At 40.0% G+C, this 23,078-nt stretch overlaps 3 protein-coding genes across 3 annotated transcripts; all 3 read left to right on the forward strand.

Annotated features, from left to right (window-relative positions):
• The first annotated feature begins 2,044 nt into the window (after window positions 1-2,044).
• On the forward strand, window positions 2,045-6,084 carry LOC145502468 (uncharacterized). The gene is made up of 2 exons (XM_081481795.1): window positions 2,045-3,211; window positions 5,870-6,084. The coding sequence occupies exons 1-2, from the start codon at window positions 3,199-3,201 to the stop codon at window positions 6,079-6,081; spliced, it is 225 nt and encodes a 74-aa protein (XP_081337921.1). The 5' UTR covers window positions 2,045-3,198; the 3' UTR covers window positions 6,082-6,084.
• Window positions 6,085-9,527: 3,443 nt separating this feature from the next.
• LOC145503322 (uncharacterized) lies at window positions 9,528-11,335 on the forward strand. Its single transcript, XM_081482801.1, has 3 exons — window positions 9,528-9,576; window positions 10,302-10,384; window positions 10,578-11,335. Exons 1-3 carry the CDS (start codon window positions 9,528-9,530, stop codon window positions 11,262-11,264), a joined length of 819 nt encoding a protein of 272 aa, XP_081338927.1. The 3' UTR covers window positions 11,265-11,335.
• A 1,203-nt stretch (window positions 11,336-12,538) lies between these two features.
• On the forward strand, window positions 12,539-22,820 carry LOC145502355 (uncharacterized). The gene is made up of 7 exons (XM_081481657.1): window positions 12,539-15,281; window positions 15,983-16,161; window positions 16,541-17,100; window positions 18,144-18,292; window positions 19,463-19,561; window positions 20,657-20,748; window positions 22,246-22,820. Exons 1-6 carry the CDS (start codon window positions 12,847-12,849, stop codon window positions 20,712-20,714), a joined length of 3,480 nt encoding a protein of 1,159 aa, XP_081337783.1. The 5' UTR covers window positions 12,539-12,846; the 3' UTR covers window positions 20,715-20,748; window positions 22,246-22,820.
• The last annotated feature ends 258 nt before the right edge of the window (window positions 22,821-23,078 follow it).

Consider the following 23,078-nt stretch of genomic DNA (forward strand, 5'->3'; position numbering starts at 1 on the left):
GATATGTGAATAAAACAGCTCTGTAATCAGAAGGTTTGAGAGTTTGCTATGGCTTTCCGGATGCGAAAACTTTGCGGGACCTTCGAGAAACGGGCCCCTGCTCCCTAAAAATAATGCAGTTTCTCAAAACGAGACTGTGCAGGTCTGTGTGCGCAGTCACTCTCCGTTTATACAGAAAATGTACGGATAACAAAAAGTTTGCTTTTCCATTCTAGTCTCCGAGTATCATGAAAGCCTGCAGTTTCACTGCTTGTGGCCTGGGTCTGAAGTTTCGTAAGCTTCGCTTGAGTCAGTCTCGTTCCCAGGGGCCTATCGGCTCTTCCGGTCCCCCCAAGAAGAGATTGGAACGTGAGAACGAGGTTGTGCTTGAGTATACATTACGGCGTTACGCTAGCGTTGAGGTTGCGTTACGCTTGCGTTACGCAATGAGTATTTTTCTTCTTCTAAGCAGTGAACTTTTAAAAAATGTTATCAAGTTACCTGTTAAGTAACGCTCTTTAACGAAAAGTCGAGGAATTTGTCTACCGAGCATGCATGCAGATGAAGATAACTGCTTAAAAACATTACGACAACTACTTCATATGCTATAAAATAGATGATGTTCTCGAACAGTTTCACGCGATTTTTTCAGCACGTGACAGGTTACATAAATAAAAGTGTAATGCAGTCATGGAGTACGCCACTTCTTCCCCGGGCCGGTGGAGAGGACTTCCATATGAAATGGTCCGGGATGCTTGTCGGCAAATTTGAACTTCGCCCCTAATGGAAACCAATCTGGGCGTCGCTCGAATTTTATTTGACCTTTAAAAGATGCCACTTAAAACGGAATATGCTTAATTATCAGCCACTGTTCATTAAAAGAGCCCACTTTTGTAGACCGGACTTGAGAAACCGACGGAAATCGATCTTAAAAACGGAAATAAGAGCATTTGATTATTATTATTATTATTTCTTCGAGTGCACCCTAAAAGATACTTTGACAGCTAAAACTAGTGGTGTTTCGTCATGAACCCCCTAAGTGAGACCAAAATCCTTGATTTGTACCCCAGAGACAATGAGCATCCCCAACGTTTTTATGTTAATTACTTACTGTTAATTGTTAATTACTGTTGATTTTGGTTATTAACCTTTATGACGTCACTTAAAGCTCAGTTTTCATTCGGAAATTTTCGCAGTTTTTTAGCAGCGTTGATTTACCTTGGAAAATGACATGAGAGTGATTTGGATCGTTTTGATTGCGTTCACATTTGCCTTCCTTACTCCCGGTAAGTTGAATCTTTGCGTTTTCACAAAGCGTTTCAAGTTTCTCTCGTTTTAATTTTTGCTTTTCCATGTTGCCGTCTTTGCATAAGGGGTGGCTGAATTGGCGGGAATTGGCGACAAAAGCCAGGTTTCTAAAAGAGAAAATAAAAGCTTCCTTGAGCCTTGAAAAAGAGAACAAAATAATGAAAAGTGGTCTGTTTCTTTTCAAACGGCTTTTTTGAAACAGTTTGTCTGAATCAAATATGCCGGATACTGATTCGAATTGCGCGTGTGAAATACAACCGACAACAAGCCAAGATCAACCCTCTTTGTTTTATAGATTTGTTGATAGCTCGACCTCAACGAAATAATTGTAATTATTCGCTGTGGCAATGTCGGGAACAAGTAACTTTTTGGTAACCTTATTTCCAGTACTCAAATAGAGTCAGATTCGTTTTTTCAAAACAGAGAGCCATAACACGAGCTGCGCGAGCATTTTTTATTTCTCCAGTTCGCGCGCGAAGGTAGCTTGCGCACCCGCCGACAAAAATAATACTTTGAAGTTGTAGGATTGAAAAGTGCTAAAATTATGCATAAGACCAAACAACGATCAGCAATTGGAAAGATTGTTTTCTCCCTCTTCCTCAGTGGTGTAAGAACGCAACTTAAAAATGTGCGCGCAAAACAGCTTTAGAAAAAAAAAAAAAAAAAAAAAAATAGAAAACGCGCAAAGTTTCTTGCCCGCGCTTGATCTGAAAGGTTTGAGCGAAACGCAGTATTAGGTTGGCTCGGATACAATATTTGACGTCGGAAGTATCAGTCGTTTCTTAACATCAATTAATTATACTAGAAGACTATTGATGACGTTGGCATGACGCAGTTAGTTATATAATTACAGTAATATGCTCCTGATAATTATTATTTAATACGTTAAGTTACACAGGCGGAGGGTCTTTCACGAGATCTCAAACTCAACTTTGCATTTCAAGATTCATAATTTGTTTTCACGCTTTTTGGAAAGACACTTTTCACGGTGCACTCCACTGAATTAGAAGTTTATTTTCGTACAACTCTATGACCACAAAAATATGGTGAAGAACGAAGTCTTGAAAATAAAACATGCCGTTCCCTCCCCTGCACGGTGTGTTTATATATACCGTAAATCCTCCAATTAGGGCCCGGGGGGCTTATTTCAAATTTAGGCGAAGATGGGGACGCTTTTTCGAGGGGGCGCTTAATCGAAGGGGGCGCTTATTTAATTTTTCCCAAATCGTGGCCTGACATGATCATTTTTTTTTAAATACATCTGCGCGTAAACAACAACATAAGCTGTTTATCGGCATAAAAAGCTGACCTTAAGTTTAAATTGCGGCGCCGTTAGTACTTAACGTGTTCAACGTGTTCATTTAACGTGTTCTCAAACTGAAACAATGTACAAATCTAATACTACACGACGAAAACTATACATCCTTTGTTGACTCAGTACTCGTTCACAAAATAGACGAAGGCGAGGGGGATGCGTATTCTAGGGGAGGCGCTTATTTCAAATTTTGGCCGGTAGGAGGGGCGCTTATTCGAAGGGGGCGCTTATTCGAGCGACGGGGGGCGGCGCTAATTCGAGGATTTACGGTAATTATGGGACGTTTTGCTGACACTTGAAATAGCGACAAATGAACACAGGAATGGTATTATAGACAGATTTGAAGACATCGCTATCAATTGTAGCCAAAGGTATAACCAATTAATATCTGGCAGGTGTCTGGAGCGATTGCCGTTGACATTCCGATGACATTGCGATCGACTTGTTTCCGGTTTAGTTTCCCGCCAAAATGTGCGCTGCCCAGGCTCTTTCGCATTTGGCGCTCACGGGCAAGATGGCGGTTTTCTTCCAAATTGTTCTTTCACAAAGCAAAATGTTGAGCTGTGGAACTGGGACTACAGGTGCACTAATCCACAATGTTAGCACCAGGTATGTTACCTTTCACCGAGTCACTGACAGGAAGTTGAATTAATTACACTGTATTCGGATAACTTACAGCGATCGTTTCTCGAGTGCTCTCGATTTTTTCGTGTGAAGTGACGCCGGCTTTTCGTTTTGCCTTCTTCTGGACGTTATAGATCGTTTTCACGTGACGTCAACACTTTCTAAAGTCCAAAACTAAAAAGCCACCAAAGTTTTTATCCTCATCAGGTATAAGAGGCTGTGTATTTATATCTGTTTACAATTGCACAGCTGAATAGCGTGCTTCGTTTGGAAACCAGAGCATTTTGAATTTCAGTTTTATGGAGTTCGTGACACAAGGCCACGATCGAGTTTGTTGAAATATATGCTTATCTCATGATTTTGAGCCTTTTTAGAAGTTAGTGCATTAGGAAAAATGCTTATGTGAATGCTTTTTTGTTCAATACTGATAGTTAGTCGCCTAGATAGCCAAAGCAAGTTCCAGATGTTTACACTGTTTTCCGCGGATGTACAGCAACATGGCGTTTCCATACAGGGCTCTGTAAATTTTTGCGAAACATTTCGACGAATATCTGAAGTTTGGGGCCTAAAACAGGCCTAAAACTTGGAGAAGTGTGTTATTTAGTTATCTTTTATACCATCACAATTTCTTAGCTTTTTCCACTGGATGGTTTTCGATTTATTTTTTTTTATTGCGTGACCATGAAAACGATCTATTGAAACGAAACTGAAGCTCGAACGCGCTGACTCAAGCCTCGGTACAATTTTTTTTTTTTTTTTTAACTGCATTTGTTTTAGATTTGTGAAATTTATCTTACCAGTTCAATCCTTGGTCATTCGAAAATTTTAACTAAGCTAAGCTTTTTCAAGTTGTTAAAATATTTTTTTGCAAGCCCACTGCAGACCACAGACAACAATTCTTTTTACCCATTTATTGTGAAGTTGCTCCGATTTTAAAATAAAATTTAAGGGCATTGGAATTTAAACTTAACAGGCCGGCCAGGCTCTATATATCAATATTCTACCATGGCTTTTAGGCTTTGGTCACAATGACTTGATTCTAGATTTGATTCCAATCTTCAGTCTGGTATCTGACTGCACTTATGGAAATTGAAATATGATTTTATTAGAACTGATAAGTTAATTAAAACAAAAATTGTTTTGGACACTAAATTTATTGATGTCTAGGTTAGGTAACATGCGACTGGTCTGGATGTTTGTCCAGCCACAGTAGGGTAACGTTTTGGGTGTGCATAAATTTGTTGGTATGTATAGCTCAGAGCACTAGGGTTACCCCATGAACCTCCTTGAAAACTAGGCCTAGGAAAAAGTCTTTATAGTGTGATTTAAAGATGATTTCCAGTCCGTACTGCACAGTCTCAGCACCATAATGTCTATAAACATTATAAGTTCTCACTTGATGGAATGCGAATCGATATTATTTGTTACAAACCACATACCTTATCATACAGCTGCAAAGTTGATTCATAAAGTGATACGAGAAAGAACGAAGCATAAAGCTTTGCATCGATAATGGCAGTTGACATGAAACTTTGAATTTACTTCATCTAAGCAGTTGCAAAATGTTCACATTTTGTTGTCTTACGTGACACAAAACAAAAAACGAAAACAAACTCTTGAGAGTGCGCAGTACGGACTAGAAATCATCTTTAAAATAGCTGAATTGTTTCATCTTAATGATGACCAACATGCTTTCATTAAACCATTATTACTTATTTATTCCTGAATCAAAAGTGAATGAATGGTTTTTGAAATGTATAATGTTCTTAAATGTTGTTCTTGTCCCAAAGTTGAAAATTATTGTTCTCACCGAGTTAAGAGCAGTTGCAGTACAAGGGTGAATCCTTTGATTACATTTGGATTACAAGATTACAATTACAAGATCACTCACATCATAGTTCATCAAAGGAACTGATGAATCTGTGATCAGGGTATATTCATTGGTTCCTTTGATGTACCAATTGAACTGAGGGATCTTGGATCACTGATCCTGATCCAGATCACTCCAAAGAAATGCAGCCTAAGTCAGAACTATTCCTCAGGAATGAGCTAAAGTTTGTTGGGATTAGTCTCGTGATAAGAGCATGATTCACATTTGACACAGTTGGGCAATTTTAGTTACGGAAAGAATTAAGGAGCAAGGTTGATGCCAGCAACCCCGTGAGTGTTCTCCCTTTCAGTCCCTCCTAAAGTTCATCTATAAATCAAAGAATACAAGTTACAAACACTGAATGTATTTTCAAGGAATGAACTGGGTGCTAAAAATATTGATTCATATGCATTGCTGGCTGCGATGTTGAAATGAAGGAAGGGATTAGTTTGATTCAATTTCAATTTCTTTGATACTTTTACCATTAACTGGAACTGGCTTATATGCCAATAACATACCATGTTCTAATACCCCATCTTGGGGTACCTTAAATGAGACTGCTAACCGTGAAGGTTTGCTCATTTCACGTGAGTTATAAGTTTACACAGATCTGAATGTTCTTCCAAGGAGTGGACTGAATACTAAAAATATTGAGTAATATGCATTGCTGGCTATGAAGCTGGTGAAGGAAAAGATTTCTTGTAGTTTTATTTTAAAATTACTTTAAAATTCTTACTGTTAACAAGATTACCTACTTATCTTCCTTTCCATAGGGAATTCTCTACCATCAAGAAATCCCAAGGTGGCAAATATTTCTCCTGGGTTTCCTTCAGACTCTATCAAGCACAGAGCTGAGGGGACTACAGATGATTTTACTGGAACTGGCTCATATGCCAATGACAAACCATCTTCTAATACCCCATCTTGGGGTACTCTTAATGGGATTGCCAACCGCAAAGGTTTGTTCATTTCATGTCAGTTATAACTTCCAAGGAATGGACTGGATACTAAAAACATTGATTAATTATACATGTGTGTATTACTGGTTGTGATGTTGATGAAGGAAGGGATTAGTTTGGTTCGATTACTTTGATATTCTTACTGTTAACACAAATAACTACTTATAATGTATTTTGTTTCCCTAGGGAAATCTATACCATCAAGAAATCCCGAGGTGGCATATATTTCTTCTGAGTTTGCTTCAGACTCTGTCAAGCACAGAACTGAGGGGACTACAGATGATTTTACTGGAACTGGCTCATATACCAATGACAAACCGTCTTCTAATACCCCAGCTTGGGGTACTCTTAATTGGATTGCCAACCGCAAAGGTTTGTTCATGTCATGTGAGTTATGACTTTCAAAGAATGGACTGGATACTAAATGCACTGATTAATATGCATTGCTGCTTGTGATGTTGATGAAGGATGGGATTAGTTTGGTTCGATTACTTTGATACTCTTACTGTTAACACAAATAACTACTTACAGTATACTGTATTTTGTTTCCCTAGGGAAATCTATACCATCAAGAAATCCCAAGGTGGCAAACATTTCTCCTGGGTTTGCTTCAGACTTTGTTAAATACAGGCCTGAGGGGACCACAGATGATTTTACTGGAACTGGCTCATATGCCAATGACAAACCGTCTTCTAATACCCCATCCAGGGGTACCCTAAATGGGATTGCCAACAACAAAGGTTTGTTCAGTTCATGTGAGTTATAACTTCCAAGGAATGGACTGGATACTAAAAACATTGATTAATATGCATTGCTGGTTGTGATGTTGATGAAGGAGGGGATTAGTTTGGTTCAATTACTTTGATGCTCTTACTGTTAACACAAATACATGTACCTACCTATATTTTGTTTCCCTAGGGAAATCTATACCATCAAGAAATCCCAAGGTGGCAAATATTTCTCCTGGGTTTGCTTCAGACTCTGTTAAACACAGGCCTGAGGTGACCACAGACGATTTTACTGGAACTGGCTTGTATGCCAATGACAAACCATCTTCTAATACCCCATCCAGGGGTACCCTAAATGGGATTGCCAACCACAAAGGTTTGTTCATTTCATGTGAGTTATAGATGTAACTTCCCAGGAATGGACTGGATACTAAAAATATTTAACAATTATTCGCCAAAGGCGAAGTGAATATTCACCAATGTTCACTGAGCCTGAGGCGAATAATTGTTTTAGTATAATTTTCAGAGGTGAATATCAAGGATTACAAAATAACGGACTAAACCATAAAAACACAGACGCAATTGTTTGTGTGCATACATGTATGCAGCCGTAGTTTTAATAAAGGTTACATGGACATCGATTGTGAATAAATTTACTCATCGAGTTTGGCAGTAAAACAAACGAGCGAAACACTACAAAAAATAAATTCATTTCGTACCTTTGTTTTATCGTTGTTGACTTCATTCGCAGTTGTCATCATCGCCTAAGAATGGGGAGCTTTAGTTTGTAGAAAAATAAATTTCAGCCAATCGATCTGACCTGCTGGGGATCGACGTAACCATTGCGTTTACAATTCTTAAAAGCTTTAAATACAGGTTCTTGAAAAGATTTTTCGTCCAAGGGCGACAGCAGTCATTTTGAAAATTTCCATCCTTTCAAATATCCTGGACTTCGAGTGATGTCTTTTGAATAAATGAAAACTTCATTCAGCAACTGTCCACCATGTTTACTTGCCGAATGAGAAAAACGATAACGAAACCAATATAAGGAAAATATATTAAATTACAATGGATGATAAAATACTAAAATTTATTAAATACTAAAATTCATCATAAGATACTAAAATTCATTATAGAAATACTAAAGATCAGAATTAAACAAAAACGTTTTAAGCTTAGTTTTAAACGTATCCACTGATGGGGCACTTCTCACATCAAGTGGGAGGCTATTCCACAGTGCTGGCGCACAAGAGGAAAAAGTGCGTCCCCCGTAGGTCTTTGTCCTAAACACCGGTATGTGCAGTCGCAGGTGATCATTATTTGAACGAAGACACCTTATCGGTTGACGAAGATTAATAAGTTCCGCCAAGTAACAGGGTGCTAAACCGTTTAAAATTTTGTAAGTAAAAAGTAAAATCTTAACAACAAGTGGGAAATCACATGACATGCGCGCCGTTTGTAAAATTAGTTGAATGAAAAATTTGAAAGCGAAGCAAGTGAATTTGCTCAATGAAATTACAATCAAGTAGAATTCAAGGAACGTCTATCAAATTAACGAGATATAACCTTGGTCAGAAAGTTTGAAAAGCGATCAAGTTCGAGTCATGGAGAGGAGCCGAATAATTGTGCACTACAAAAACAACAACAACAGCAACCATTTATTTGTACTCACAATTTATAAAATAATTACAATAAACATTAAATTAGTATAGAGTACTGCCTGGCCAAAATAACCATAAGGGCTAAAAAGAATGTACTTGTAAAATTAGTTGCACATTGCCGTTGTAATAATGCTGCGGAAAACTTTGATCGCCATGTGATACAAACGTTGTGCCAAAATTATTCTCGACAAGACCGCTTTCAGGATTCCCTTGCTTTGAAAGCCTTGGCATTTCGAGCTGTATGTTGTTGGCCAGATTCAGAGTCAGGGACAGAAACTATCTTAGCGTCAGATTCATCTTCGAGCTTCAGAATCTCCGAGGCCTACTTCGGTTCAGCTCAAAACACTCAACTCCTGGAGGTGTTTTTTGCAAGGACACAATTGTTGGCGTTAGGTGTTGTTCATTCTCCCGTCCTCGTTGGCCAAAAAAGAGCCCGAGATAAAACTGGGGTCGTGCTCTGTAGCCGTGCTGAATTTTTGCTCTCGGCCGGTCCGAGCTCGCTTAAGTCGAACAGTTTCCTCGTCTGCTCATTTGAAATTGGTTTCTTATGGACTACGCCGGCAATGATGCCTGTTTTCCTGAGGCCTTTTACAAATGCTGTAATAATTTATTTGCCTGGTCAGAGGTAACTAGAAAACGGTTTGTTGTGCGGCGGCTTTCGAAGGAAATTGTCAATGGCGGCTCTAATGGATTTCGCAATACGTGCCATCTTTCTTCCTCGCAGACGTGTAAAAACACTTCAGACAAACATTCAGTTCTTCCTTTGACATTTCTTACATCGGTTTCGAAATTTGGTGCCACCAGGACTAGCAAGCCATTCTGTTAAGGTAAACATTGTTTTTGTTACATAATCTTCATGAATGCGAAAATCTCGACGGTCAGATTTCAATTTTGCAACTTTTAAAGGAAACTTAACGTATACGTACCGTTAAATAATCTTATCTCGAATTTTGTGGCTTTTTTGCTTTTACTGGGACGGCATTGTCCATAATTTCCTGTATTTCTTCTGTAGATAGCTCACCGAGTCTGCTTTTTTTCATCCATTTTTTTGTCGACGAAACTTGGGTTCCCGCAAAAAGGTTTATGCCTACCGACATTTACCGCATTCGTTTCCATATAAGGACAAACGCAGGTATAATGGCTGGTAACCGAGATCCCGTGAACCAATCAGAAAGCTAGAGTTGCATTATCCGAGGTTGAGAATTTAATAAAACGTCATATGATGAGATTTGCGACCATTCAGCTTGTCCAATTCTTATATTCACCCCTGGAAATTATACTAATTAATCTAACTAATCGAGATTTTTATGTGGTGATAGTTGATGAGGCCAAATGCCGAATCAACTATCACCTCATAGAAATCGAGAGCGAATAATCTACTTGTTTCAGTAGAATTCTTATTAAAATTTACTTCAAATAACGGTTTCCAATTATTTCTTAACATATTATTAAACTTTGCACCTGAAAAAGATCGCTCGCATTGAATCGTCATTTAAATTGAAGTTGTGCGTGCACGCACAACAGTTTTTTCAATAATTTCAGCTTTTTTAAAAGTCAAGAAACCCTAAATGTCTTTTGTTTAGACTTCTCAGGAATTTAATTATCCATTTGCATCAAAATTTTCCTGCAAAACTTTGGAAAAACGAAAAAAAAAACGTTGCCATTTCCTAGACGACCTCAATTCACGATAATGGCTGACAGTGTTCAATGGCTCAACCAATCAGATTACAGCATTTGCGTAATGATTAATATACATTGCTGGTTGTGATGTAGATGAAGGAAGGGATTAGTTTGGTTCAGTTACTTTGATACTCTTGCTGTTAATACAAATACTTACTTATATTTTGTTTCCCCTAGGGAAATCTATACCATCAAGAAATCCCGAGGTGGCAAATATTTCTCCTGGGTTTGCTTCAGACTCTGTTAAACACAGGCCTGAGGTAACCACAGATGATTTTACTGGAACTGGCTCATATGCCAATGACAAACCGGGGTATTCTTGGGGTATTCAAAAACGGATTGCCAACCACAAAGGTTTGTTCATTTCATGTGAGTTATAACTTCCAAGGAATGAACTAAAAATATTGATTAATATGCATTACTGGTTGTGATGTTGATAAAGGAAGGGATTAGTTTGGTTCAAATACTTTCATTGATACTCTCACTGTTAATACAAATACTTACTTATATTTTGTTTCCCTAGGGAAATCTATACGATCAAGAAATCCTGAGGTGGCAAATATTTCTCCTGGGTTTGCTTCAGACTCTGTTAAACACAGGCCTGAGGAGACCAAAGATGATTTTACTGGAACTGGTTCACATGCCAGTGGAAAACAACCTTCTAATACCCCATCTTGGGCGACCCGAAAGGGGATTGTCAACAGCAAAGAGCTGTTCATTTCAAGTGAATTGAACAAACTGCTTAAGCTTAAGCACATCCATTTGGGAAAACATCTTTCCAAGAAAGTTGCACATCTCCTGAAATCAAGACCAAGGCTACTGGCGTCTTTTAATAAGGAACTAAAGGATGCCAGCTATCATTCTTCTAAAGTGAGAGATGCTCAGTTACATGGACTACCAAAGTCTATGCATGGGACAACCATGAATTCAAACAAACAGGGTCCAGAGATGGATGACCAAGTGATTAACAGTTTTGCTGACTTGACGAATGCTGGCACTGTGGCTCGCGAACCTTCTGGATCTGATAACCCTGAAGCAAATCTGGCCCATGAGAGGCATGAACCACACCATAAGGTACCTGATCAAGACATAAATGTCCATTCACCCTCTGATATTGAGTTTGGCCTTAATGAAGCTTAACATAAGTTATCTTAACCAATAGCATAAATGCATTGAAATTCATCCCCTGATACTGAATTAACCTAAACATAAGTCACCTTAGGTAAAAAAGGAAAGGAATTAAATGGTTGTCACTGGCTAAAAATATGGTTATCGGACGTTTCGGCCACTACTGTTGCCTTCTTCAGCAAAAGATGGAAAATGCAAATGTTAAACGGCGTCCTGCTAGAATATGTAATAGATGTGTGGTAAAACTAAATGAGCAATAGTCTCTAGAGTATTCTTAATGAGTGTAAAAACTCTGAATGCCATTGTACACGTTCGGTAGCGCTATGTGTTCGTTTATAGCGTTCCTATCTCGCACGGAATGCCAAGCTTCAAGAATTAGTCTTTGTTTCCATACTGATGATCTGTCGACAATTTCAACGTTCTCCAAATCTATTTGGTGACCGTTGAGCATATGGTGTTTGGCCAATAAAGAGTTTTTGTCCAATGTTGCTATAGCCTTTGCGTGTTCTTTCATACGTGTTTTTAACGCGCGTGATGACTGACCAACATAAACACAGTCACAATCTTTACATTTGATCTTGTAAACAATGCCTCTGGAAGCACTCATTAAGAATACTCTAGAGACTATTGCTCATTTAGTTTTATCACACATCCATTACATATTCTAGCAGGACGCCGTTTAACATTTGCATTTTCCATCTTTTGCTGAAGAAGGCAACAGTAGTGGCCGAAACGTTCGATAACCATATTTTTAGCCAGTGACAACCATTTAATTCCTTTCCTTTTTTACCAATTTTTAACATGCCTGGCTACACACCGAACATTTATAAGTCACCTTAATCAGTAAATTTATATGCATGTATTCACCCCTGGGGGTAGCGGTGTTACTTTTTGCTTGGCATGTACCACTGGCCTCTCGGAACCCCTGCCCCATTATAGTCTATTTTGTGGCCTGTGAGTTATAAACCCCATCTTAGTCACTTTTGGGCAAACGTAATTCTTCCGATCTTAACCTAGTCCTATTCTGTCTATGCATCTACAGGTTCCCTGTAAAGCGTTTAAAGTTCAAATGAACCAAAATTTAGACATTTTTTTGATTTGAGTTCAATGTGTTTACTAAGTATGAAATAAACATATTCTGAAGTTTCAAACAAATTGGACGAATCATTGCGGAGAAATCGGAATGTTAAAATCATTGTTTTTTATCCTTCATATCATAGAACCTGGGCTCTTTACGTAAATATTGCCACTATTGTTATATTGTGAGTTTTTACTGTTATAGGGGAATCCAAGTGCCCTTAAAGGTATAGAACCTGAAACAAAAACAGACAAAGTGTCAGAATCTGACAATGACTTGGACTCTGGTGAACCTGGAGATGAACACCCTGAATCAGAGACAGAAGAACTGTCAGGATCGGACACTAATTGGGACTCTGGTGAACCTATAGATGAGGACCCTGAATCAGAGACAGACGAACTGTCAGGATCAGACACTGACTGGGACTCTGGTGAACCTAAAGATGAGGACCCTGAATCAGAGACAGACGAACTGTCAGGATCAAACACTGATTGGGACTCTGGTGAACCTGAAGATATGGAGCCTGAATCAGAGACAGATGAACTATCAGGATCAAACACTCACTGGCACTCTGGTGAACATGGAAAAGAGGACCCTGAATCAGAAACAGATGAACCGTCAGGATCAGACACTGATTGGGACTCTGGTAAACCTGAAGATGAAGACCCTGAATCAGAGTCAGACAAACTGTCAGGATCAGACATTGATTGGGACTCTGGTGAACCTGGGGAAGAGTACCCTGAATCAGAGACAGACAAACTGTCAGAATCGAACACTCATTGGGACTTTGGTGAACCTGAAGATATAGAGCCTGAATCAGAGACAGATGAACTGTCAGGATCGGACACTGATTGGGACTCTGGTGAAACCGGGGAAGAGGACACTGAATCAGAGACAGACGAGCTGTCAGGATCAGACACTGATTGGGACTCTGGTGAACCTGAAGATATGGACCCTGAATCAGAGACAGAAGAACTGTCAGGATCGGAAACTAATTGGGACACTAATGAACCTGAAGATGAGAACCCTGAATCAGAGACAGACGAACTGTCAGCATCGGATACTGATTGGGACTCTGGTGAACCTGAAGATGAGGACCCTGAATCAGAGACAGACGAACTGTCAGGATCAGACACTGACTGGGACTCTGGTGAACCTGAAGATATGGAGCCTGAATCAGAGTCAGATGAACTATCAGGATCAAACACTCACTGGGACTCTGGTGAACATGGAAAAGAGGACCCTGAATCAGAAACAGACGAACCGTCAGGATCAGACACTGATTGGGACTCTGGTAAACCTGAAGATGAAGACCCTGAATCAGAGTCAGACAAACTGTCAGGATCAGACATTGATTGGGACTCTGGTGAACCTGGGGAAGAGTACCCTGAATCAGAGACAGACAAACTGTCAGAATCGAACACTCATTGGGACTTTGGTGAACCTGAAGATATAGAGCCTGAATCAGAGACAGATGAACTGTCAGGATCGGACACTGATTGGGACTCTGGTGAAACTGGGGAAGAGGACACTGAATCAAAGACAGACGAGCTGTCAGGATCAGACACTGATTGGGACTCTGGTGAACCTGAAGATATGGACCCTGAATCAGAGACAGAAGAACTGTCAGGATCGGAAACTAATTGGGACACTAATGAACCTGAAGATGAGAACCCTGAATCAGAGACAGACGAACTGTCAGCATCGGATACTGATTGGGACTCTGGTGAACCTGAAGATGAGGACCCTGAATCAGAGACAGACGAACTGTCAGGATCGGACACTGACTGGGACTATGGTGAACCAGAAGATATGGAGCCTGAATCAGAGACAGACGAAGTGTTAGGATCAGACACTGACATGGTCTCTGGTGAACCTGAAGATGAGGACCCTGAATCAGAGGAAGACGAACTGTCAGGATCCGACACTGATTGGGATTCTGGCAAACCTGAAGATATGGAGCCTCAATTAGAAACAGATAAGCTATCATTGGACACTGAGTGGGGTACCCAAAAAAAGAATGTCGATAGCAAAGAGTTGGTCATTTCAAGTGAATTGAACAAACTGCTGAAACTCAAGCACATCAATTTGGGAAAACATCTTTCCAAGAAAGTTGCACACCTGCTGAAATCAAGACCAAGCCTATTGGCCTCTTTTCATAAGGAATTAAAGGATACCAGCCATCATTCTTCTAAAGTGAGAGATGCTCATTTACGCGGATTGCCAAAGTCCATACATGGGATAACCATGAATGCAAACGAACAGGGTCGAGAGATTGATGACCTAGTGAGTAACAGTGCACCTGAAGATATGGAGCTTCAATCAGAAACAGATAATCTGTCATCGGACACTAAATGGGGTTCCGGTGCTCCTGGAGATGCCGACCCTAAATCACAAGTAGATAAAGTGCCATTGTCTGCCATTGAGTGGGACGCTGGATCACCTCAAACTCGTGAACCTGAATTGAAGCACAATGTATTTTCATCACCGGATATTGAGTCAGATACTGCTGGAGTTCCAGGAGCAGTGGAATCCAAAGTAATGCTGCCGGAACGATCTCAGTTGTCCTCGCAAGATAACCCAGAATCTGTCCCATCAGTGGAAGCCCCTGAACAGGACACAATTAAAAAACAGAAATTGAAATTGCCCACAAAACATTCCAATACTGTGGTTATGAAAAAGCTTCTTTTCAAAGACAAGGAATTCGAGACAAAAAAAGCGAATGGTTTGCCACTGGAAATCCCAAAGAAATCTCATGGGAAAAATGGTCATGTAAATCTCAATATTAGATTGGAGTCACTTGGTAATCAGGGTGTTCATACCAAGAAAGGAAAAAGGAAAAATTCAGAAAGGGAAAGTGGAGGAGCTGTTGCTAGGGTTCTAATTACGTTATTCGTCGTTGGAGGACTGTTGGTGGTATTATTGATGGCTGCCTGTTTCGCGTTTGCTTGGTAAGTTAAAATTATGTACTTTATTATGTTATTTCTATACTTTTGCTTGGATGTTATAAACATGTAGCTACCACCATCACGAGCTACACATATCCGGACCCTTCATTATTTAAATTTATTTTGCTAAAATTCATCCAACATTAGTTAGGATTCACAGGCATCACTATTCTCGGTGACCGAAAAATCTTGACCCCAAGCAAAATGATTCCCTGGGAAGCGCTGCCACTCATGTAGTCAGCTTACACACATATTATTGCAAAGTTAATAATACATGAAAAAATTACGCGATTCTGATTGGCTGAGAGCAGTGCAGTTCAAGTGCAACACCAGTGCAAATTACACATCGTAATTCTGGATTATGATTGACTGAAGGACAATAGGAAATTTTCTAAGCCAATGATATCGCGTAAAGTAATGAAGAAACTTTTGTGCGGAACCTTTGAAAAACGTTTTCTCGAATGAGGAAAAATGGCTTCAAGAAAGATCTTCTGGCACTTCCTCCACGCGAAGTTCTTCATGTTTATATTATTAATAAGTAATAATACGATTTTTTACGTTCACTTTGGAGTTAATGTGCACTTGTGAGTTTTTTCAAAAGTTTACTCGTGCAAATCAGTTCAAAATTGAACTCGAAACCGTATTATTACCTATACAAATGACTTCAACAGACTCAATTAATGCATTGTTATGTTTTTGCTCAGGCCACTGAGAGAGTATTATCAACAGTTATCCCAGCGAGTGAACAACAGAGACGTGGAATCTGGGCAGGGTGATGGCCATGACCTCCAGAGCATCAGAGTGGATAGAAACCAACCTCCAGCAAGTCAACCTCAGCTTTACTACTCAACTTATCGGCCGGAACCTACGTCAGTGAATCCAGGTGCAAAAACATTTTCAAATCAATAGGTTAGGTTACAATATGCGTACCTTTTGGCCTTTTTGGTCAATATACTTAATTTACATGGCGGTTGACGTTCCGTATCTTAATGTACCTGAAATTTACCCTGTAATGTGCTGAAGGAGTCGGAGTGAAAGCAGTCGAAGGCTGATATTTCACCCTATTCTTCCTTTGTGCTCTTGTTACTTCCTCGCGTGTTTTATAAACAGAACAAAAGAGATGCACAGAACAAAGCACGGCCAATCCTGTTTTGTTTTTTTTGTTTGTTTGTTTTTTTGTTTTTTGGTAATTTTGGTTAATTCATTTCATTCGTTGAAACAGTGGTGAAGATTCAATCAATCATCAACTCTTTTTATGGCAGGAAATAGCCGCAATGTACGTGTGAGTGACAGGCAGGCCTACTCCCGTGGAGGGGTGCAAGCTTATCAAACCACAAGCGCACACTACAAGGGCAAGGAAAAGACAAAGGATGACGTTATTTCTGACGACAAGAAGAGGGACCCTCGAAATGTGGAAAGGAGGAAGATTATCAAACAGCAAACTTCCCAAAGAAGAACCTCGTTTGCTGACAGCATCGCTATCGCCAAATCAGTTATCGATGGGCATTCTAAGACCAAACAGTTCGAGAAGAAGGCCTCTGAAAGGCGGCGAGTGATCAAACAATCGTCATCCACTCCTGGCTCATCAACTGGCGAGAAACAACGGTCTTTTATCCAAGAGCTTGAAACCGCTTGTTCGGTAATATTGCCAGGCGCTGATCACCAAAAGAGTGTGGAAAAGTCAAAAGACAGACGTCGCACAATTAAGGATCAATCTGCTGGAAAGAGACGGCGATCACTGGCAGAGGAGATTGGAGATGCTAAGAAAGTTATTGTGGATAGTGAGAGGAAGTACGAAATATCACCTGCTGTAGTGGAGGAGGTCAGAGATTAAAATGCAATTTCTCTTTTTAATACCAATACAGTCACCCATGCGAGAGGTCACAATCTCGGGGTGTGTGGACCCTGTTAGTCTTTATGTAGGACACTGAAACTTTTATCCTATACTAGACCACTATCAGTTTGATTTCGCAACCCCATTCTGGAATTGGCACCAAAAACCCTACCCTATCCCAGACTTGCTATTTTCCATGCTGCAACTTTATCACTATCGTAATCCAGCATACGTTAACCAAAGAAATATCTTATGTAATCACTTCCGAGTTTCAATTTCCATCATAGAACTCCAGGTAAATTATTTATACACTTGCCACTTCCCGGGTAAATTGTACCCTATTCTAGACCAAAACTGTCTGATATCTCTACCCTATACCGGACTAAACTACCCGAAAACCACGCCCTTCACAGCAGCATATAAATGGAATAATGACGGGAAATACCTTGTAGAAATAACGTTATGGTATCGTATCTTATCGCATCGCATCGTACATAACTATATGGCTTATATATGGAAGTACCCCTCCCCCCGGGGGTACTTCCATTTATAAGCCACTCGCCATCTATTCTATTGTAGATAGTGAGTGACCTTAAGCAGTGTGCGGTTGTTAACGAAATGGCGGCCGCTTCTTTTTAAGGATTAGATAAAGCTTTGAATGACTGGCAGTTTTATCTAAAACAAGTAAGTTGCTCGCTCCTGATTTCTAGGCGTGATAGAAATCCCGCGCACATAATCAAAGTGTTAAAGAGAAGCATGGCTTTCAGTATATGTGCAACACCTGTTGTTTTGTCTCCAGCCCAATAGGCCACATTCGATGTATCAATATTCTAGCATGGCTCCAAAGCTTTCAGGACTGACTTCTATATTTGATGCTGTCTTTGTATCCAAGTCTCTTTTGGGAATTGAGGGACAAAAGAAACTTAAAAAATCTACAATTTTGACCCGAAAGCCTCGGAACCATGTTAGAATATTGATATATCGAACGTGGCCTATTCACAATTTTCCTTCTTTGTTTTCGACAATGACAGATGACTGTTGGACAAAAGCCACGTACTTGCGAGAGCTACAGCTATTCTGATATACTGGACCTCCCCCTATTTAAGGATAAGCGGTCTGGACCAGAGGCATCTAAGGCTAAGAGAGCTGCCCAGAGTCGTGATGTTGACAAGTCTACAAGGTGAATAATTTATTATTATGGCTCATTCGCGACTGGTGCGGTGGTCCAGTTGTTAGGTCATGAATTGTTGAACTAGAATTTAGAGATCGTATCCTAAGCCCTGGCTGGCTTTGGGGTAAGATACGTCTTTCTATCAGAGTGACTCTCTCTGTTCCAGAATATAAATTATTGCCAAAAACTGGATCATTGGATAAGGTAGGTTAAGACTTTTCATTGGCTAAGCGAGCATGGTGTATGAGTCATTAGACCATACTCTTCAAATATGGTCATCGGAAGCGTACTTTTTTGGTGCATACTTATATATATATATTTTTTTAATTTTAGTTATCTATATTTCGGGGGAGTTTTCTAATAAAACAACATTCTCGCCCCCAGAGGCCGGGCTCCTTTTGGTCGGCAACGAGAATCGCGAACTGTGACCGGACCCGATTTCCTGAGCATGCGCAGAGTTTTCGTTTACTATTCTCAGCCAATCTGATTTGTCAGATTTGACAGAGAGTCCGTGAATCGCGGACTTCCGGTGTTGGAGCGGCCCAGAGGTCGCGATTCTTGGTGCTGACCAAAAGGAGCGCTGCCTCTGGGGACAAGAATGATAAAACAATTATTCCACTCGCGCTTGTTGGATGTGAAATGGTTATAGCCAACTCATATCCAATGCGAGATTGTGGAATGATTGTTATATGATATTATTACTACTCGCAATATCTTGGTTCAACAAAGGATGTGAAAGGAAAATTACTCATGATTATCAGTTGAGTAAGGTGCGACGAAAGTTTGCTGACCAGGGTTTAACGTTCAAGTTCTGTTGTTGTCACGGGCAACTGGCTCCGTTTCCTGTGGCAACTTGTCGGCCTTTGACATCATTAGCAGCCAAGTGCGCAAAATTGTAGGCGGCGATATTGTTACCATTGGAAACAAGGAAAGTTGCCCGTGGCAACACCGTAATTGTAAGGCCAAAACTTCTTCACCAATTACTAAGCTGATAATCGTAGTATCATCTTGTTCAGGGGAAGGCAATAATTATTCTGTTCACTTCATAAGTCACTGAATGGAAACTAAAGAAGTGCCAGACAGTATTAGTCAATAATTTGTTTTTGGTAGAAAAAAAATGCGGTGTGTATTTTCTTAAACTTTTTGGTATTTTAACAGAATTCTGCTTTTCTTTGCTAGAGGTTTGCCTGGACGCCAGCAGGTCAGGAATAATAAGTCTGCATCGAAAAGGAGTACTTCTAAAGCTGACCAAAGTGAGGATGTTGAAGAGATGAGCAGGTAAATATTACTTACTTGTGACAGGTGTTATAAGAATGTGTTTTATAAGAATATCGAGGCTGAAATTGGCAAAATTTTAAGAATATCTTAAGAATAAATCAGAGCCTGAGATTTTGAAAAGAGAATCACTTTGTGTGTTCAAAATTTGTAAATACAATTCAATTACATGTTTTTTTTTTAACTAAACCGTACAAGATTCTTCCTTTCTCTAGATGCAATCTAGCATGTATGTGAGGCAATTTAGGGTTATTTTGTAGCTTAGGAATTTAATTTTTGATGTTCAAAGTAAACAAGTTGTTTTCTTTTTTTCATCGCGGAATTTTCTAAAAGAAATAGAAAACATGTTCTCCGTGTTTCTATTGAGTTTTAGTATATATCTACCAGCGTTCTATCACGAATGCCGCTCTCTGACTGGCTACGCTAGGCAAAATGTATCTATTCTGTTGCAGATAGAGAGTATATAGTAGTTTTCACTGGGGGGCCGCTTCTTTGCGTTTCCGAAATGTCTTTGAAAGATAATTTAGATTAAAGTTTTGAACGACTTCTAGATTTTTACAGAAAATAATTAGCTTATTCGCTCTTGATTTCTATGCGTAACAGTTGACTCGAGCTGAGTCTTCGTCAACCATCACGCGATAGAAATCTCGAGCTCACAATCCACTTATTAAATAGAAACACGATTTTTAACCAATAAGCGCGCATATTTTCTTTGGGCTATTGTCTAAAATCATTTGTAAATACCACCAACGCTATTTCTAGAATTGCTAATTTCTTGAGCATATACTCTGGCCAGCATTGCCAAGGTCATATTCATGTCATATTTATGATTAAAAGCTTCCCTCAAGTCTTATCTATATATTAGATTACACTTGAACCTACCAATATAGTTGAACCTCTCAATATAACAAAAACTAGTTCGAACGGATAGTTGGGGCTGGTAGCAAATGACTGAGAAAAAGCCAATATCGAAGGGAAAATAATTTGAGTATACGAGATAACGTGGAGTTTAAGCTGATCAAGGTTCATTTGTAATCACAAGTCATGTATGCATTATTTTAAGATTCAGCTATCTGGATTTAATTGTTCACTGGTTAGGGGCTTGTCTGGGCTTGTATTCGACAGCGATGATGAGGCTGCCTGGGATCAAGTTTGAAGATGATGATTAAGACTCCATGTTTGAAACTGAGGTACCTGTATCTAATATGTTATCTTAATTAACAATTATAGATCCGTAGCCCGCAAGGGCTACGGGTCAATAGCCCACCAAGCGAAGCTGAATGCTCTATTGACCCGTGGCCCTTGAGGGCGAAGGGTCTAATTGTTTTAATATCACCCAACTAGTCGGACAGAAAAGGCAATAATAAAGTTTGCAAATGCAAGTTGAAGAAATCTTCATTTGGGTATAAAACAAAAGAAAGCGTCACGCTCGATTGCGCCAATTTTGCCACTCGAGGACTATTACTAATAGTCCTCTAGTAGCGCAGCCAGTTAAAATGCAGGATTTGCATTCGTTCACTAGTTGGGTGATACTAATAGACGATATTCATACTCTCGGTGTTCTCGGTATTAGACTGGAACTAGCTTGAAACCGAGGCTAATGCGAGAAGTCTTCTCAAATGCAAATGACATCAATCTCTTTTTAGTGATATTTCCCCGCATGAACCTCCTTTGCAAGCTAGTTTAAGTCCAATACCGAGAATACGAAAATTGCCAATTAAAAGTTCAGTGTATGGCAACCAAAGCTCTGGAATCTATTGCATAGGAACTGAATTTTACAGCGCATGTCAGATTAGTCTGGTGGCAACTTAAATTCGGTGCGAGTTGAACATGATGTACGGGGTAAAGTTAATGGATAGTCCAGTGGTTTCTGGATCCTTGTCTTGGGAGTTATGTTATGTTTGCGATCGATACCTGTTACTCTCGTACTGCTTCTCTCCGTCCAGGATGATAAAGTGTTATTGCATGGCGAATACTAATTAAAGACACCCTTACATATAATCCTTAGGGTCAACAGCGAAATGCTGGCTAGCATCCCGTTCAGGTGGAGGTGGGGAGGGGAGAGGGGGGGGGGGGGGTTAGAAACATTCCTAGCTAGTCGCTTTAGAGCCTACCCTGTAAGCAACAATCGCAGACGAAAGTAGCAGGCCAGAGCGAGAGGGCAACTTGCTTGGTACTTGGTGCCCCAACATTTCTTTCTGGGACTGAGGATCTCGTTTGGAAATCACACGCACCAGCGGCGACGAGGCGTGAACAAGGTTCATGCTATCGCCGGTTCGTTCTTTTGCGACACAAACGTTACCCTGTGCAGGCTACTAGTGCAGTGGTTATACGGACCACTCAAGGCTCGAACATGCTCTTGACCTTCAACGAGGATAGTTTACATATAATCGTCGGTATTATAGCAGCTCTCGTAAGCTTGTAATTCTATTTGTCGTCATTGCAGCTGCAGTTATTGTTTTGGGGCTAGGGGCATTGTTTCTGTTTTTTGATCTATTGTTCTCTTAAAGGGTTTCAAGCCATTCATGTGAGACCTTACGAGAGCTGCAACATGAACCAATCTTCCATGCTTTCTACTGATCAACAAAAAGAATCTGCACAACCTTCCAATTGCAAACTAACTTTCCTAAGACTATAGTGAATAACTTTTATGCTGACTATGTGTTTTTCGTTTTCTTTACTTTCAGTTACCGAGGAATTTGTGAAAATGTTTTGGACCTAAAAATTGTCTGTAGATTTCTTGAAGATGTTCTAAAAACTGTTTATTTCCAAAACAAAAAAAAACTGCTCATAACCTTAAAGTGCTTGTCAGTATATCAAGTCTGTGAAAACCGTGCATGAAGATAATCTTGTGAAAGTGGCCTATCTTGAGCTTAATAACACTTGTGAGTTTGTAAAACTGTGGACTTTTATGAAGATGGAGTTGTAAAACCTGTTTCAAAACGTTCTGTGAGTTTATAATAAAAGTCTTCGGACTACGTGAAAATGATGTTTGTGACGTCTACTACCTTTTAAACTTGCTAGCGATACATTTTCAACAGACGTTACCAAAATCAGTGCAGGTTTTAATAGCGTGTGCTGTGGTGAAATCAAGGATAAAAGTCGAGTCCAGCAGAAACCCAAATACACCCTAGCCGGCTAGAACGGTCTGACCATGGCTGGAAGGGCCTCGAGGGCACTGGCTGGGAGTAACGTGCCAGGGGTGGGGGGAGGGGGGAGGTGGAGAGAGGGGATTGGGCGAGAGGGGGGGGGGGTGATTGAGCAGCGGAGGCTCTTTCCCTCCCGCCCCCTCCCTACTCTCTCCTCTTTCTTCTCGCTCTCTCTTCGCCCCATCGTCGACTAGCTAGAGAGCCTGGCTAATATAGGACGACAGGCTGATCATGTAGAGTATAAGCGAAAGACCCATATTATAGTTGTTGATTTGTCAAAGTTTCATAAACATAAAAAAAAAGAACATGAGACCGCTTAGGTTGAATGTTCGACATCGGGGTTGAAAAATATCGATTTAATTAGAACACAG

The sequence above is a fragment of the Orbicella franksi genome, chromosome 11, assembly GCF_964199315.1.
Source record: "Orbicella franksi chromosome 11, jaOrbFran1.1, whole genome shotgun sequence".
Lineage (NCBI taxonomy): Eukaryota > Metazoa > Cnidaria > Anthozoa > Scleractinia > Merulinidae > Orbicella > Orbicella franksi.

What these genes read in the sequence shown, in the direction of transcription:
- LOC145502355 (XM_081481657.1), top strand. Translation starts at nt 12,847, where the DNA reads ATGGAGCCTGAATCAGAGACAGATGAACTATCAGGATCAAACACTCAC. An exon ending in ACCTACGTCAGTGAATCCAG is followed by an intron (nt 16,162 to 16,540) that starts GTGCAAAAACAT and finishes TTTTTATGGCAG; the next exon opens with GAAATAGCCGCAATGTACGT. An exon ending in GATGTTGAAGAGATGAGCAG is followed by an intron (nt 19,562 to 20,656) that starts GTAAATATTACT and finishes TTCACTGGTTAG; the next exon opens with GGGCTTGTCTGGGCTTGTAT.
- LOC145503322 (XM_081482801.1), top strand. Translation starts at nt 9,528, where the DNA reads ATGCCTACCGACATTTACCGCATTCGTTTCCATATAAGGACAAACGCA. An exon ending in CCATATAAGGACAAACGCAG is followed by an intron (nt 9,577 to 10,301) that starts GTATAATGGCTG and finishes TGTTTCCCCTAG; the next exon opens with GGAAATCTATACCATCAAGA. An exon ending in CTGTTAAACACAGGCCTGAG is followed by an intron (nt 10,385 to 10,577) that starts GTAACCACAGAT and finishes GGAAGGGATTAG; the next exon opens with TTTGGTTCAAATACTTTCAT.